Source organism: Brassica rapa, chromosome A01 (assembly GCF_000309985.2).
Source record: "Brassica rapa cultivar Chiifu-401-42 chromosome A01, CAAS_Brap_v3.01, whole genome shotgun sequence".
NCBI classification, from domain to species: Eukaryota; Viridiplantae; Streptophyta; class Magnoliopsida; order Brassicales; family Brassicaceae; genus Brassica; species Brassica rapa.
The window spans coordinates 29,549,171-29,562,297 of record NC_024795.2 but is presented as its reverse complement, the minus strand read 5'-3'; the positions used below and the strand labels follow the sequence as shown (position 1 = coordinate 29,562,297).

At 35.4% G+C, this 13,127-nt stretch overlaps 1 protein-coding gene across 3 annotated transcripts; it reads left to right on the top strand.

Annotated features, from left to right (window-relative positions):
• The first annotated feature begins 4,881 nt into the window (after positions 1 to 4,881).
• LOC103850076 (paired amphipathic helix protein Sin3-like 1) lies at positions 4,882 to 11,942 on the top strand. 3 transcript variants are annotated; one of them, XM_018654331.2, is made up of 23 exons: positions 4,882 to 5,277; positions 5,368 to 5,437; positions 5,531 to 5,731; positions 5,819 to 6,002; positions 6,094 to 6,192; positions 6,273 to 6,440; positions 6,535 to 6,811; positions 6,998 to 7,134; positions 7,224 to 7,293; positions 7,374 to 7,409; positions 7,507 to 7,700; positions 7,781 to 7,935; positions 8,017 to 8,144; positions 8,262 to 8,516; positions 8,663 to 9,346; positions 9,424 to 9,500; positions 9,705 to 10,196; positions 10,285 to 10,385; positions 10,493 to 10,631; positions 10,717 to 10,869; positions 10,961 to 11,127; positions 11,225 to 11,336; positions 11,485 to 11,942. In XM_018654331.2, the coding sequence occupies exons 2-23, from the start codon at positions 5,370 to 5,372 to the stop codon at positions 11,617 to 11,619; spliced, it is 4,032 nt and encodes a 1,343-aa protein (XP_018509847.2). In that variant the 5' UTR covers positions 4,882 to 5,277; positions 5,368 to 5,369; the 3' UTR covers positions 11,620 to 11,942. The 3 variants fall into 3 exon arrangements, with proteins under 3 accessions (XP_018509847.2, XP_009125031.2, XP_009125030.2); XM_009126783.3 differs by having other exon boundaries at positions 4,884 to 5,267; positions 5,365 to 5,437; positions 7,224 to 7,299; XM_009126782.3 differs by having other exon boundaries at positions 4,885 to 5,277; positions 7,224 to 7,299.
• The last annotated feature ends 1,185 nt before the right edge of the window (positions 11,943 to 13,127 follow it).

Here is a 13,127-nt window from a genome sequence, read left to right as displayed (position 1 = left end):
ACTCATCAATGTTACATATGTCATTATCATGTTCTCCCTATTATATATCTTGCTCTTATAAAACCGATGAAAGGATAAGATCTAGGATTCGAGAATATGCACTAAGATACACAGCCAAATGTAGTTTAGCTTTTTGGTTGCTTTCCAACTTTTCCTTATTCCATAAAGTATTGCATACGGTTCAAAAGCTTCCAACCAAAAGACAATCTCTGTCATATCAGGCTCTTTTTCTACTACCAACTGATTCGTTACGTTACGTGTATCACTATTAATTATACTTATATGTTGAGTCTGATGAAGGTTTAGTGAACTTTATTCCTCTTTTTGTTTCGTAAATAATATTATTTTGACACTTTTCACAAAAAAAATTTAAAAAATATTAAAATACATTTATGTTTTTAATCAACCAATAGTGTTTGAGATAAAAAGAATCTATAAAATTACTACATTTTGTAACTAATCCCAAATTTAAAATATATATAGAAATTGCATTAGAAATGATAAAATTGCATTTTGTAATAAGATTTTTTTTGTCAAAATGATACTTTTGTTAAAGTGACATTTTGATTTGTTTTATTCAACACGGTGCTTAATTGTAGACTTTTGGATATAAAACGTGTAGATAAAACGTAGGCAAGTATATAACTAATATAATTTGGTTTATTCTAGTAATATGTTAAAATAGCTGATAAATATTTGCCAGTTGATTTTGATATTGTTGAATACCAAGTAGGCTAGTACCCATGATTGGACCGATATATATTGATATACATACAACTCTTTGAATATATAAAACCAGTATTATATCTTTTCTACGTGCTGAATGCAAAGGAATACAAAGAAGAGACTATATTCAAAATGGAGAACTTTTCTACGTACTGAATGCAAAGGAATACAAAGAAAAGACCATATTCAAAATGGTTTCTCCGGTAGTAAAGAAATAACATGAAATAAAAACTCTTCTTCTGGTATTTTCTTACATCTTGGGTTGGATTTAATCGACTTAGTTTGTGATTTTCCTTCACTCTTGTGTGTCTCTTATGTAGTTACTGTTCTGAAGTTTTTTTTTTTTTTTTTTTTTGGTAAAATACTGTTCTGAAGTTTGTAACGTATATATAACTTTATCGTTTATCAATATCTGCAAGAGATGAAAGAAGAAAAATCGCTAACAAGATTAGACATTAAGAAAATAATTAGACTTGGGATGATGAACGTTATATTACGTAGCGAGACTTTTAAGGAAAGAGTGTGTCGTATAGTAAATTTTCATTTTAGATTGGAAACAAGAGCTTAGGACACTAGCTAATGTCTCAAGAAATCTGGGCTTTGTACCTAAAATAGTCTCATCAAAAACACTTTGGAAAAAAAAAACTTCCATTTTGGAATCACGATTCTATTTTAAAACTCAATATCATAAATAAGTAAAAACATTTGACCAAAAAATAATAATAAGTAAAAATATAAAATATTAAAACGAAAACGAAATGTAAAAATTAATATTATTAAAATAGAAAGAATAAAAATATATAAATATTAAAACGAAAACGAAAACTATAAATTATTTTTGTATAGACTAGTTTTAAGAGATCTGGCGTATATATTCATATATATTGCATTAATCATTTGTGAGATATTAAAAATGATTTATTTGGTTATTTGGATTATAAATTCAGTTTGTTAGTATTTTCAAAATCATAACATGAAGTCATAAGTTTATTTTGAATCATATAATTAAATGATTATTTTTTAATTTGAATCATATAATTTTTAGTCATAAGCTTTATACAATTATTTTTATATATAGTAGTTTTTAAGAGATGTGGCATATATATTCAAATATATTACATTAATCATTTGTGAGATATTAAAAATCACTAGTAAAAAAAAACTCAAATAGCAACGATAAATAATCGTGTATATAGGGAAATTTTCGTAGCTATATGGAGATTTTGCTACAAAAAGCCACATTTATGTTTTTGTAACAATACGATCATGACCATTTTTTCGTATCGTAGTAACATCGTAGCAAATTGATATGACCTTGCTACGAAATGAAACGTGGCAACTTGCTACGTTTTGCTACGAAATATTAATATTTTATTTGGTTATTTGGATTATAAATTCAGTTTGTTAGTATTTTCAAAATTATAATATGAAGTCATATAATTAAATGATTCTTCTTTAATTTGAATCATATAATTTTTAGTCATAAGCGTTATAAAATTATTTTTATCTTTTAATATATATATATATTTATTATATATTTATTTGGATATACGCTTTTAGTTTGAATCATATAATTAAATGATGCTTGATGGCATTATGGACTCTCCACCGTTCTTACCAGTATCTACATATATTCCTCATTTTTTGCTTCCAATTTTCTCTAAGTTTCCTTTTATTCCTTTTTATTTTTTCTATGTTTTGCAAGTTTTTTTTCATTTTTACCATATATGACAATGCTAATAACTATCTCAACCATCCATTTGGTGGTTTTTGACGACGCTTACTAACCATTTGAAGCTGTAACTTCAAAAATCAGTTGAGGTATGACTTTTATAAGTAATGTTTGACATCTGAGAAGTTTAGATTTTTATTTATAAATCTGTAATATGGAAAATTTATATTCGTTTCGTCCAAACTTGAGCTTTTAGCCAAGAATATTATGTACCACAATGTCCAATTGTTCCCGCTATTGTTATAAGATATCTTAAACAAGAAGTTGGATACATATTCATTATTCAACCCCATTGATTACTCACTAAATTTGCTTAAGATGTTTATCTCTAATGTGAATTTATCTTTAGTTAAAAACTAAAATAAAACCTTTATAACAAAATAATTAAATAAATAAGAATTCACAAAATTTTGACATCTATTTAAAGAGGCTTTGGATCCGGTTTTAATGGAAGACATATCAGATAATTCTCTTTTTGGATTAGATTTATACCTTTTTTTAGTAAAATAAATTAGATTTATAATTTTAAAGAAAAAATTTCAAAAAGTGGTCAGCTAAAACTCACACTAAATATGAAAAAAAACTCATTTTATGTATAAACACATCTTAATTTAGCATGTCTGCACTAAATAAAAACTGGATCAAATCTATTTTTGAACTAAGCTAAGTTTAAAAATCTTATCTCAAACAAGATAAGGAGAAAACATTTAAACTCTCAAAAAGTTCAAGCACTTTCAATAGCTTCATATATACACAAAAAGCAGCTTCAATAAATCCAAACAAATTTGAGATCAAAGAGTTATTCTCAAGAGTTTTATACTAAACATGACAACTTTACAAAGATCAGCAGTTTCATTCCGACGCCAAGGATCTTCAGGTCGAATATGGGGTGATCAATTCGTTTTAAATCAAAAAGGTGGAGAAACTCTTCAAAATCAAGAACATAGAGGAGAACATTCCACTAAAAATAGTAATGATCCTGAAGATAACATTCAAATACAAAAATCAAGTTCTTCATCTTCTTCTTCTTCATCACCTTCTTCTTATTTTTCTGAAAGACGTCGAGAACCAAACATTTCATCTCCTACACGAAGCAAGCCTGGTTGTGGGTTATCATTGTTTTTTCGACAATGTATCGGTTCTTCAGCGCATGCATAATTTTTGTTTTCCTATATCTATAAATTGATGTTTGACATAAATATGCAAACATTTTTTCTTTGTTACATAAATTTCATCACAATTTTATGATGTTTATTCTAATGCTTCCATATTCCATGCCTTAAGAAATATATGACTAAACCTTTTTTTTTTTTAACACTGAAGGATTTCATTGATTATAAACTTAGATAAAGACTTACAAGTTGTGATCATATGCTAGCAAGTTATAAAAACTTCTAGAAACTAAGCCAACAGGAATAACATTCCTTTGGAGTCATAGGCCGGCAGATACGAACTGAATCTCCGGAGACAAGAGAGATAAACCAAAAGATCAAGTACACACAATACATGAATCTAGATCAAATGAGCAAAAACACCCATGCAAGAGGAATGACCAAATGAAGAAGGATAAGATAGAACACATCCACAGTCGAACTTTATTTGGGTAGAACCACACCTCATTATATTGCTTTGAAGATTACTTCACAAGCCACCGAGGATGAAGCAGTAGACATAACCCAGGAAGATGATGAGCACATAGCTTTTAACAATCAACTTCCACGACCGGATGTAAAGAGCCAAATCCGTCCAAGATAATCACATCTGAGATCCCTTGCGTAGAGGCAACAAGATACAAAGATTAAACCATAATCATACCGTTTCAAGCGAGATCAAGGACATGCAACCTTCAATCCATGGTAGAACCTCTACAATAAGTGAAACATGAAAAGCACAGCCAGATCGGGAAGACGAGAGAACAACGAGAGGATCTAACGGATCCTTGAAACGCAGAAGTCGAAACAAGGCCAAAAGACCATCTGAAGAAACCCGAAGAGAAGAGGAAACGTCGGAACAGAGGAACAACAGCATGATATAAGCACGCCACCGACTGATCCATCACCGACATACCTCGAACCTCAAAAGAATCTGGAATTCAAGATCTAGATCCAACTATTGGAGACTTAAAACTTAAGAAAACATGCAAGCAAAGAGAATGGAAGAAAAGACCGGACCGACGGTGGCTGAGGAAGCCCACACCGTCGGCCGGTAACACGCAAACAGATCGGAAAAAGAGAAAGCTTAGAGAGAAGGGAGAGCAAATGACTTTTTTAGAGAGAGGTTTTTTAATTTTTGGTGTGGCTATATATGACTAAACCTTAATTAATTAAAATTTCAACATTCGTTACTTAGAAAAAGGGGCTAGTTTGGAACTAAAACACAAACTATAACCAAACTCGTTTGGTCTAGAGGGCGTAATGATTAATAAAGGCCCAATATATATGGGATATTATTCAGTGGGCTTAAAGTTTTGATGTAGGCCCAATAAGTATTTGAGTTCCCGGCCGAAATATAAACAGAAGAATAGTAGTAGTAGTCCACCAGTAGCCGCAAAACGCAGAGAGAGTGAAACGTACCTTCTCCGCCTCCATATTCGATAATTCTCCGCGCGTCTTTGCAGCGATTCCTTGGCAATTCACTGTCTCCTTCGAGCGTGCGTTGCAGCTCTCGTCTCATTTCATCGCAATTCATCTCCAGTCTCGGTTAATTTCGCTGGAATTTCCTCTGTTTGCCGATGATCAGAGTGCTTCTTCCCGAATCTATCCTCGTCTCGGAGATCTGAGAACCTGATTTCGTTTATCATCAAAAGTCCCATAAACCAGGTCTCGGGGAATTTTGACTCCCTCAACTTCAGATTTCGATAATTATATGATTTTTTTTTTGTTTTTAAATTTGAATTTGATAATTTGCAGCCATGAAGCGGATACGAGACGGCTCCGGGTCTCAATTTCGACGCACTTTGGGCTCTTCTCGAGGCGAATTGTGAGTTTCTCTTTACATTTTATTTCCCTTGTTTTGTTTGCATGGAGAGTGAAGTTTGTTGATAGGAATGATTTGAGTAATTAATTGGTGTAGATATGGACAATCTCCGGTCCCTGGCAGTGGTGACACTGAAGAAGGAAGAGGAGAGGGAGGGAGAATCGCTAGTGGGGACGTTACCTCTCAGAATGTTAAGGATGCCTTGTCCTACCTCAAGGATGTTAAGGACATGTTTCATGATCAACGGGAGACATATGACAGGTTTCTTGAGGTTATGAAAGATTTTAAAGCTCTAAGGTGACGTCTTTCAGGTTTAAGTTTTGAGCTTTGAGGTTGTAAATTTAGCAGTCGGTCTCAAATTATTTCCTACTCTTGGATTTGCAGGATCGACACACGCGGTGTGATTGCCCGAGTTAAGGAGTTGTTCAAGGGTCATAACCATTTGATATACGGTTTTAATACCTTCTTGCCTAAGGGATTTGAAATTACGCTTATTGAGGAAGACGAAGCCCCGCCTAAGAAGACTGTAGATTTTGAAGAAGCTATTCATTTTGTGAATAAAATTAAGGTATTCTCGGAAAGCTTGCTTTTATCCTTCTCTTCTGGAGTATCATTACACCTAGTTTCTCAATGTACGACTTTCTTTATTGTCACTGCAGACGCGATTCAAGCACGATGAACACGTCTATAAATCTTTCTTGGGTATCTTGAATTTGTACCGAAAGGAGAAGAAGGGAATTAGTGAGGTTTACAATGAGGTAATATTCTTCATCCCACCTGTTATGCCACTTCAAAGTTTTGTCAAACATTTTCTGACACTCGAATGTGTGCGCTTTAGGTATCTATCCTTTTTGAGGGTCACTCGGATTTGCTTGAAGAGTTTACTAGGTTTTTGCCAGCGTCTTTGCCATCTCATTCAGCAGCGCAGCATAGCCGGAGTCAGGCCCAACGCTACAATGACCCAAGATCAGGCCCTCCCCTAATTCGTCAAATGCAAGTGGAGAAGGTATGCCAGTGGTTTCATATTTTTATTTCTTCTGTTTATTTTTTTTTTGGGCAGGTATCTCAATTTTGTGCCTTGTACATCTTTTTATCACCAGGAACACCGACGAGAAAGGGCTGTTGCTTCCCGCAGTGATTATAGTGCTGATCATAATGACCTTTGTGATGATAAAACGATGGTCAAGATGCAAAGAGAGCAGCGGAAGCGTGCTGATAAGGAGAACAGAGAAAGGAGAGGCCGTGTTCTGGACGACAGAGAAGCAGATCAAGATAATTTGCACCATTTCCCAGAGATAAGAAAGTCTTCGAGAAGAGCGGAATGTCCTGAAGCATACTCTGGTTCTGCTTCGCATTCTGAGAAAGACAATTTGAAAAGTAAGCTAACTATTGTCAGACATGTTTATTTACTCGGTTCTTATTCTATATTCTAGGGTCCGTCGACATCTTAACTCTTTCTCTTCAAGGGAGAACGTATTTTCCAGTTTTTGCCACCTGGTGTTTTTTTATATGGTGCAAACAATCTGTTTTTGATTTCTAAGATGTTTACATCCTTTATGCTAGGTATGTACAACCAAGCATTTGTTTTCTGTGAGAAAGTTAAGGAGAGATTATGCAGCCAGGATGATTATCAAACATTCTTGAAGTGCCTCAATTTATTTAGCAATGGAATAATCCAAACGAAGGAACTGCAGAATATGGTATTGCGAATTTCTTTGGTATTGTGATTAGGGGTTGACCTTGGGTAACTTTCACCAACTTGTATAAATTCCCATTCATTGCGTTTCAGGTTTCTGATCTTCTTGGGAAATACCCTGATCTCATGGATGAGTTCAGTCAGTTCTTTGAGCGTTGTGAAAGTATTGGTATTCAAAATACCCACTTTGACTTTTTAGTAATTATCTGTAGTCTTCTTTCTGACTGTCATCCTTTATTGCAGATGGATTTCAACACCTTGCTGGTGCTATGAGCAAAAGTATGCTGCTATTTTACTCTTCGGCTATGAATAATATCGCATCTTGCCTTCCTACTCTGTAAGATCATCACTGACATTGCTGGTACACATGATGCAGAATCATTTAGTAGCGAAGAACAGGCATCCAGGTCAATGGAGGTGGAAGAAAAGGAAAGAGAACACAAGCTTGACCTCGAGGTTGTTAATGAAACAGAGCAATATAAGGAGGAGTACGTGGGAAAATCTATTCAAGAGCTTGATCTATCTAATTGCGAGTGTTGCACTCCTAGCTACCGACTACTGCCTTCGGATGTAATTAGATTTTCTACTTCAAGTTTCATTGTGAGCATGTTCATTGGATGATTTCTTACATGTTATAATCTGATTTGCAGTATCCGGTACGAACTGCCAGTCAGAGGTCGGAGCTAGGAGCTGAGGTTTTAAATGATCGCTGGGTGTCTGTCACTTCAGGAAGTGAAGATTATTCTTTTAAGCACATGCGCAGAAACCCATATGAAGAGATCTTGTTCAGATGCGAAGATGATAGGTATATATATATATATCTGACAATATATATTTTGTAGTTTGAAGTAATTGGTCTTTTTAAGTTAATTACTGCTTATAACAGATTTGAGTTGGACATGCTTTTGGAATCTGTGAGCTCTGCGGCCAGAACTGCTGAAAATTTGTTGAACATCATCACAGAGAAGAAAATAGCTTTCTCTGGCTCCTTCAGGATCGAAGATCACTTCACGGGTCTGTATGCTTTTCTGGAACCTGTAGCTCCTTGTTATATATTTTCTCTCTTCCCCTATTTTGCAGCCCCCATATATTTGGATCTTACCATTGCTTTTCTTATTGACATTTTTTCAGCCCTGAACTTAAGGTGTATTGAGCGACTTTATGGCGAGCATGGTCTTGACGTGATAGACATATTACATAAGAATCCAGCCACTGCACTTCCTGTAATCTTAACTCGTTTGAAGCAGAAACAAGATGAATGGAAGAAATGCCGTGATGATTTTGATAAGATCTGGGCAAAGGTATATGCGAAAAACCATTACAAATCACTTGATCATCGCAGTTTCTACTTCAAGCAACAAGATTCAAAGAACTCGAGTGCAAAATGTAAGTAGACTTGTGGATATTGTCAAGTTGTAAGCAAACTTATTTTGTCACGTTTAATTATTTACAATCAGCTGGCAGTGCTCCATTCTTGCTTTCACTTTTTCTTCTCATTGTTTTCCGTTTCTTATTCTTGTTTTGTGAACCAGCATTGGTGGCTGAAATTAAGGAGCTTAAAGAGAAGAGTCAGAATGAGGATGATATTCTGCTGTCTATTTCTGCTGGTTACAGGCAACCCATAAATCCTAATCTTGACTACGAGTATTTCAGCCGAGATATGCATGAAGACCTGTACAAACTAGTCCATTTTTCATGCGAGGAGTTATGCTCTACAAAAGAACAGCTCAGCAAAGTTCTGAGGCTTTGGGAAAATTTCCTTGAGCCAGTGCTGGGCGTTCCTCCCAGGGCCAAGGGCACAGATCCTGTTGAAGATGTTCCCAAGACTCTTGATGTGAATCACAGCACTTCGACTAATGAGGAGGCTAATGGGAGTTGTGGAGCAGACACAGCAACGCTAGCTTCCAGGAAACTAATATCTGTTGCCAACGGAGATCAGAATGCTTCGTCTGGGGCATCCAATCTTGGTGAGATTGGTTTGTTAAATAAGGATTCGACAGGGAAAGAAGATCTTCAAGATGCTGATACAGCCAACGGAGATGGTGTTACCTCTTCTGCTGTAAAACTCCAAAAAGAACATGAGACTGGAAATAGAGCTGATCAAAGATCTGTAATGCCGATCCCAATGGATATCAACGAAAGAGCATCCACCTCGAATTTATCAACCCCAAGTGGAGAAAACAATCATGGTGTACTAGAAAAGGAAGATCTGGCAGGTACGTGTCAGATTTCAACTCTTTTTTTTTCTGCTGTTTATCTATCTCTATTGACTTTTATTACTTTTACAATCAAGGCTCACATGAGATTCAGGCCAAACCAAGCAGCACTTTGAGTGATATTCATCACATTAAAACTTCTCCTTCGACCCAGGTACTACACTCAATTGCTCGTTGCAACTTTGAATATATAGTTACTATTGCCCAGACGTTTCCATGGCTTCGGGATGTACCCATTGAGTATTACAAGACTTCCTATGGGACCTGATGGTGGAAAAAAACTAAATTGTTTTATTTTTATGTATTGTGCTTTTTGGATCCATCTGATCATCCTAAACTGTTCTTATCGTTTTATTAGGCTGGTGATGGTGGCAAATCAATAGCTTTGGCAAGTGGAATAAGATCAGATTCTTCTACGGATAATATGAATTCTGATGAACCCGAAGGTCCGCTCACAATTGAGAAGGAGGAAGGAGAACTCTCACCTAATGGTGATTTCGACGACAACGTTGGTCTTCATGAAGATCTTGGGGTGAAGTCCACTTCTAAACCAGAAAATTTAGCAGATGCTGAAGTAGAGAATGAGGATGAGGATAGTGAAAATGCTTCAGAGGGTGGTGAAGAATGTTCACATGATGAAAATAGAGAGGAGGAATCTGGTGAGCATGAGGAAGTGGACTCGCAGAGCTTAGCAGGAGACACTGAGCTGCTTCGCCAGTCCGAACGTGTTCTGTTGTCTGCCAGACCTCTTTCAAAGCATGTAGCAGCGGTTTTACGCGACGGGAGGACTAAAGATATCCGAGTTTTCTATGGGAATGACGACTTTTATGTCCTCTTTAGGCTTCATCAAGTGAGTGCATCGTTTGATATGGTTGCTTGCACCAAATTATTGACTAAATATTCTTCTCTCTAACAAAAATAGTGAAGTGCGTTTTCAGATTCTTTATGAGAGGATTTTGTCTGCGAAAAGGAATTGCTCAGGCGATGAACTGAAATCGAAAAACTCAAAGGATACCGATTCGCTAGATCCTTATGCGAGGTACCTTCCTTTGTACAAACATACCAGCCTATTATAAGATTATCCAATACAGTGTTTTTTTCCTGTTAAAATAAAAAAGAGGATCTGATGTGTATGTTGTACTACAGGTTTATGAAGGGATTGTATGGTTTGCTTGATGGATCAGTTGAAAATACCAAGTTTGAGGATGAGTGCAGAGCTATTTTCGGAAATCAATCATATGTGTTATTCACGCTGAACAAAGTGATATACAAATTGGTTAAACAGGTTTGACTGGCACTAGTGGTTTAAGAGTAAGATTTTTTTTAATTTTACTTTGCTTATGATTGTTGTGATTGTTATCCATGTGTAGCTTCAAGCTGTTGTAGCTGATGAGATGGACAACAAGCTAATTCAGTTGTACGAGTATGAGAAATCCCGGAAACCTGGAAGGGTTATTGATTCTGTGTATTATGAAAATGCGAGGGTCCTCGTTCACGACGAAAATGTTTACCGGTTGGAATGTGTATGACTCTCTTATCTCTCTTCTTCATACATCAATGTGGTGTCAATTGGAACTTAAATTCCCCTTTTTAATATATATAATTCATATGCAGTCATCCTCGCCATCTCGTTTGTCGATCCAACTTATGGACAACATAGTCGAGAAACCAGAACCATATGCAGTTTCTATGGATCCCATGTTTGCAAGTTACTTGCAAACTGAATTTCTTTCCACCTCGCGAGAGAAAAAAGAGGAGGGACATAACATTGTGTTGCGAAGGTATCTTTTTATCTTCATTGTTCTATATCTTTATGTATAGGTGGTTTTTTCCTTTCATCTTCTAATCGAAATCTCTTTTGGACAATTTTCTTGGCAGGAACCGGCGTCCATACTCGGGCTTGGATGATCTTGCAGCACTCTGTAAAGCCATGGAAGGTGTTGAAGTAGTAAATGGCTTGGAGTGCAAGATGTCTTGCTCTTCTTACAAGGTAACTCGATTTTCAGTCTCAAACATTCTCGACCCAATCCACTTCTTATATACTGATTGCAACCGGTTTAATCTTTCTATATGCAAAAGCTATCTCTACCTCAGTATTCTGTTGAGCAACCAATTTAGTATATATGCATCTCTTGTAGGTTTCGTACGTGTTGGACACACAGGATTTCTTCCACAGGAAGAAGAAGAAGAAAAAGAAGATCGAACACATATCGCAGCAGCGTAACAAAGATAGAGTAGAAAGGTTCCATAGGTTTCTCTCAGCTTCAAGATGACAATAACGAAGCTCCCTCTTGTGTTCTCTTACTCCAACAGCACACAGGATAAAAGGTAATACCGAGAAAGTTAATTCCCAAATCTAGTCGTCCAAATATCTTAGTTTCCTGATTATAAGATGAGATTCACAAAGTGAAGAAGGAAACAATAAGATGTTACAAATGTGTAATCTTGTATTTGGGTTTTAGGTTTCAAGTGGCAAGTCTGTAGTGTGTATACTTTTTGCGGAGATTGTTGTTGTAAATATGGCAACACAATTGAAGATGTGAATGAACAACTTACATAATTAGACAATTACATATTCAATCTCGGATTAAAACTACTTTTGACAGATTTATTTTTAGATTAGATGAATTCAAATTTGAATTAGGCATTGAAAAGTATATTAAGGTATATCAAGGATTGATCGTGGATGTCGATTGAATCGAAGTTGTATTTTGAAAGATCTAATTATCTTGATTCATCTTTTGAATATGAAACAAGTAAATGACAAAAGAAACAAAGATGAACATAGAGATTTCAATCAAATCGAGGACCCCCATGCATGAAAAAGAGAGAGAATCAAATAGGATACGCAAACAAATATAAAGAAAATAAAGGGAATTCTCTAATGCAAATGCTTACGAAGACGCAATCAGGATAAACAAGGGTCCATATTTTATGTTTTGCTTAAAGTTATTAAATTGTTTAAGACGGCACTGCTTCAAGTGTTGGATTCATGTTAAATACGGCATCGGGTTCGATTTGCACTAGCCACCAGGAAATTTACATGCGGATTTGTGCTGGCGCCCGAGACCGAAGACCGTTGCCTGGCTATGACCCACCCTTAAGTGTGCATCCGTGCCGCTAAAGGGTTCGGTCTCTAGTCTGGACCACCACGCTAGGACCAGGACACTCGGTTATAAAAAAAAGGTGTTGGATTCATGTTGGCGTTGATAGTCATAACTATTAATCATTTGGACGTACTTTACTTTTTCTGTAAATTATAAAACCTAGAACGTATTGATAAAGTTCATATTAAGAAGGAATGTATAAAACTTTATATATGCAATAAGTTGCTTCAGCAACAACAATGTAAACTGTTACGAATCTTAACAATTAGACAAAAAAAAAAAGATGTGATATCTAAAATTTCCCTTAGAATTAGATGTTATGTTAGGAAGTTTTCTTATATATAGAAACTAGTTGAAGAAAGTTTGGACTCTGTAGATTTGGAAAGTTTATTATTGAAGTAACTAGCAATCAATGTTTGATGCTTCCAAGGAAAGTACATGTTAAAAATTATCTTCCATTATAGGAATATCAATTATTCATGCTTTAAACGAAATTAATTCAACCGATGAATGTGACTTTGCTTCAGGGAAACAAAATATTTACATACATCTAAGGATTTTGATCATGGATATAGAACCCAATACTATTTTCCGAGATTTTTGTTTTTCCATGATTCAACCTTTTCATAGGCTACAAATTAATGAAACATAATTTAGGTATAAAGGCTTATAAT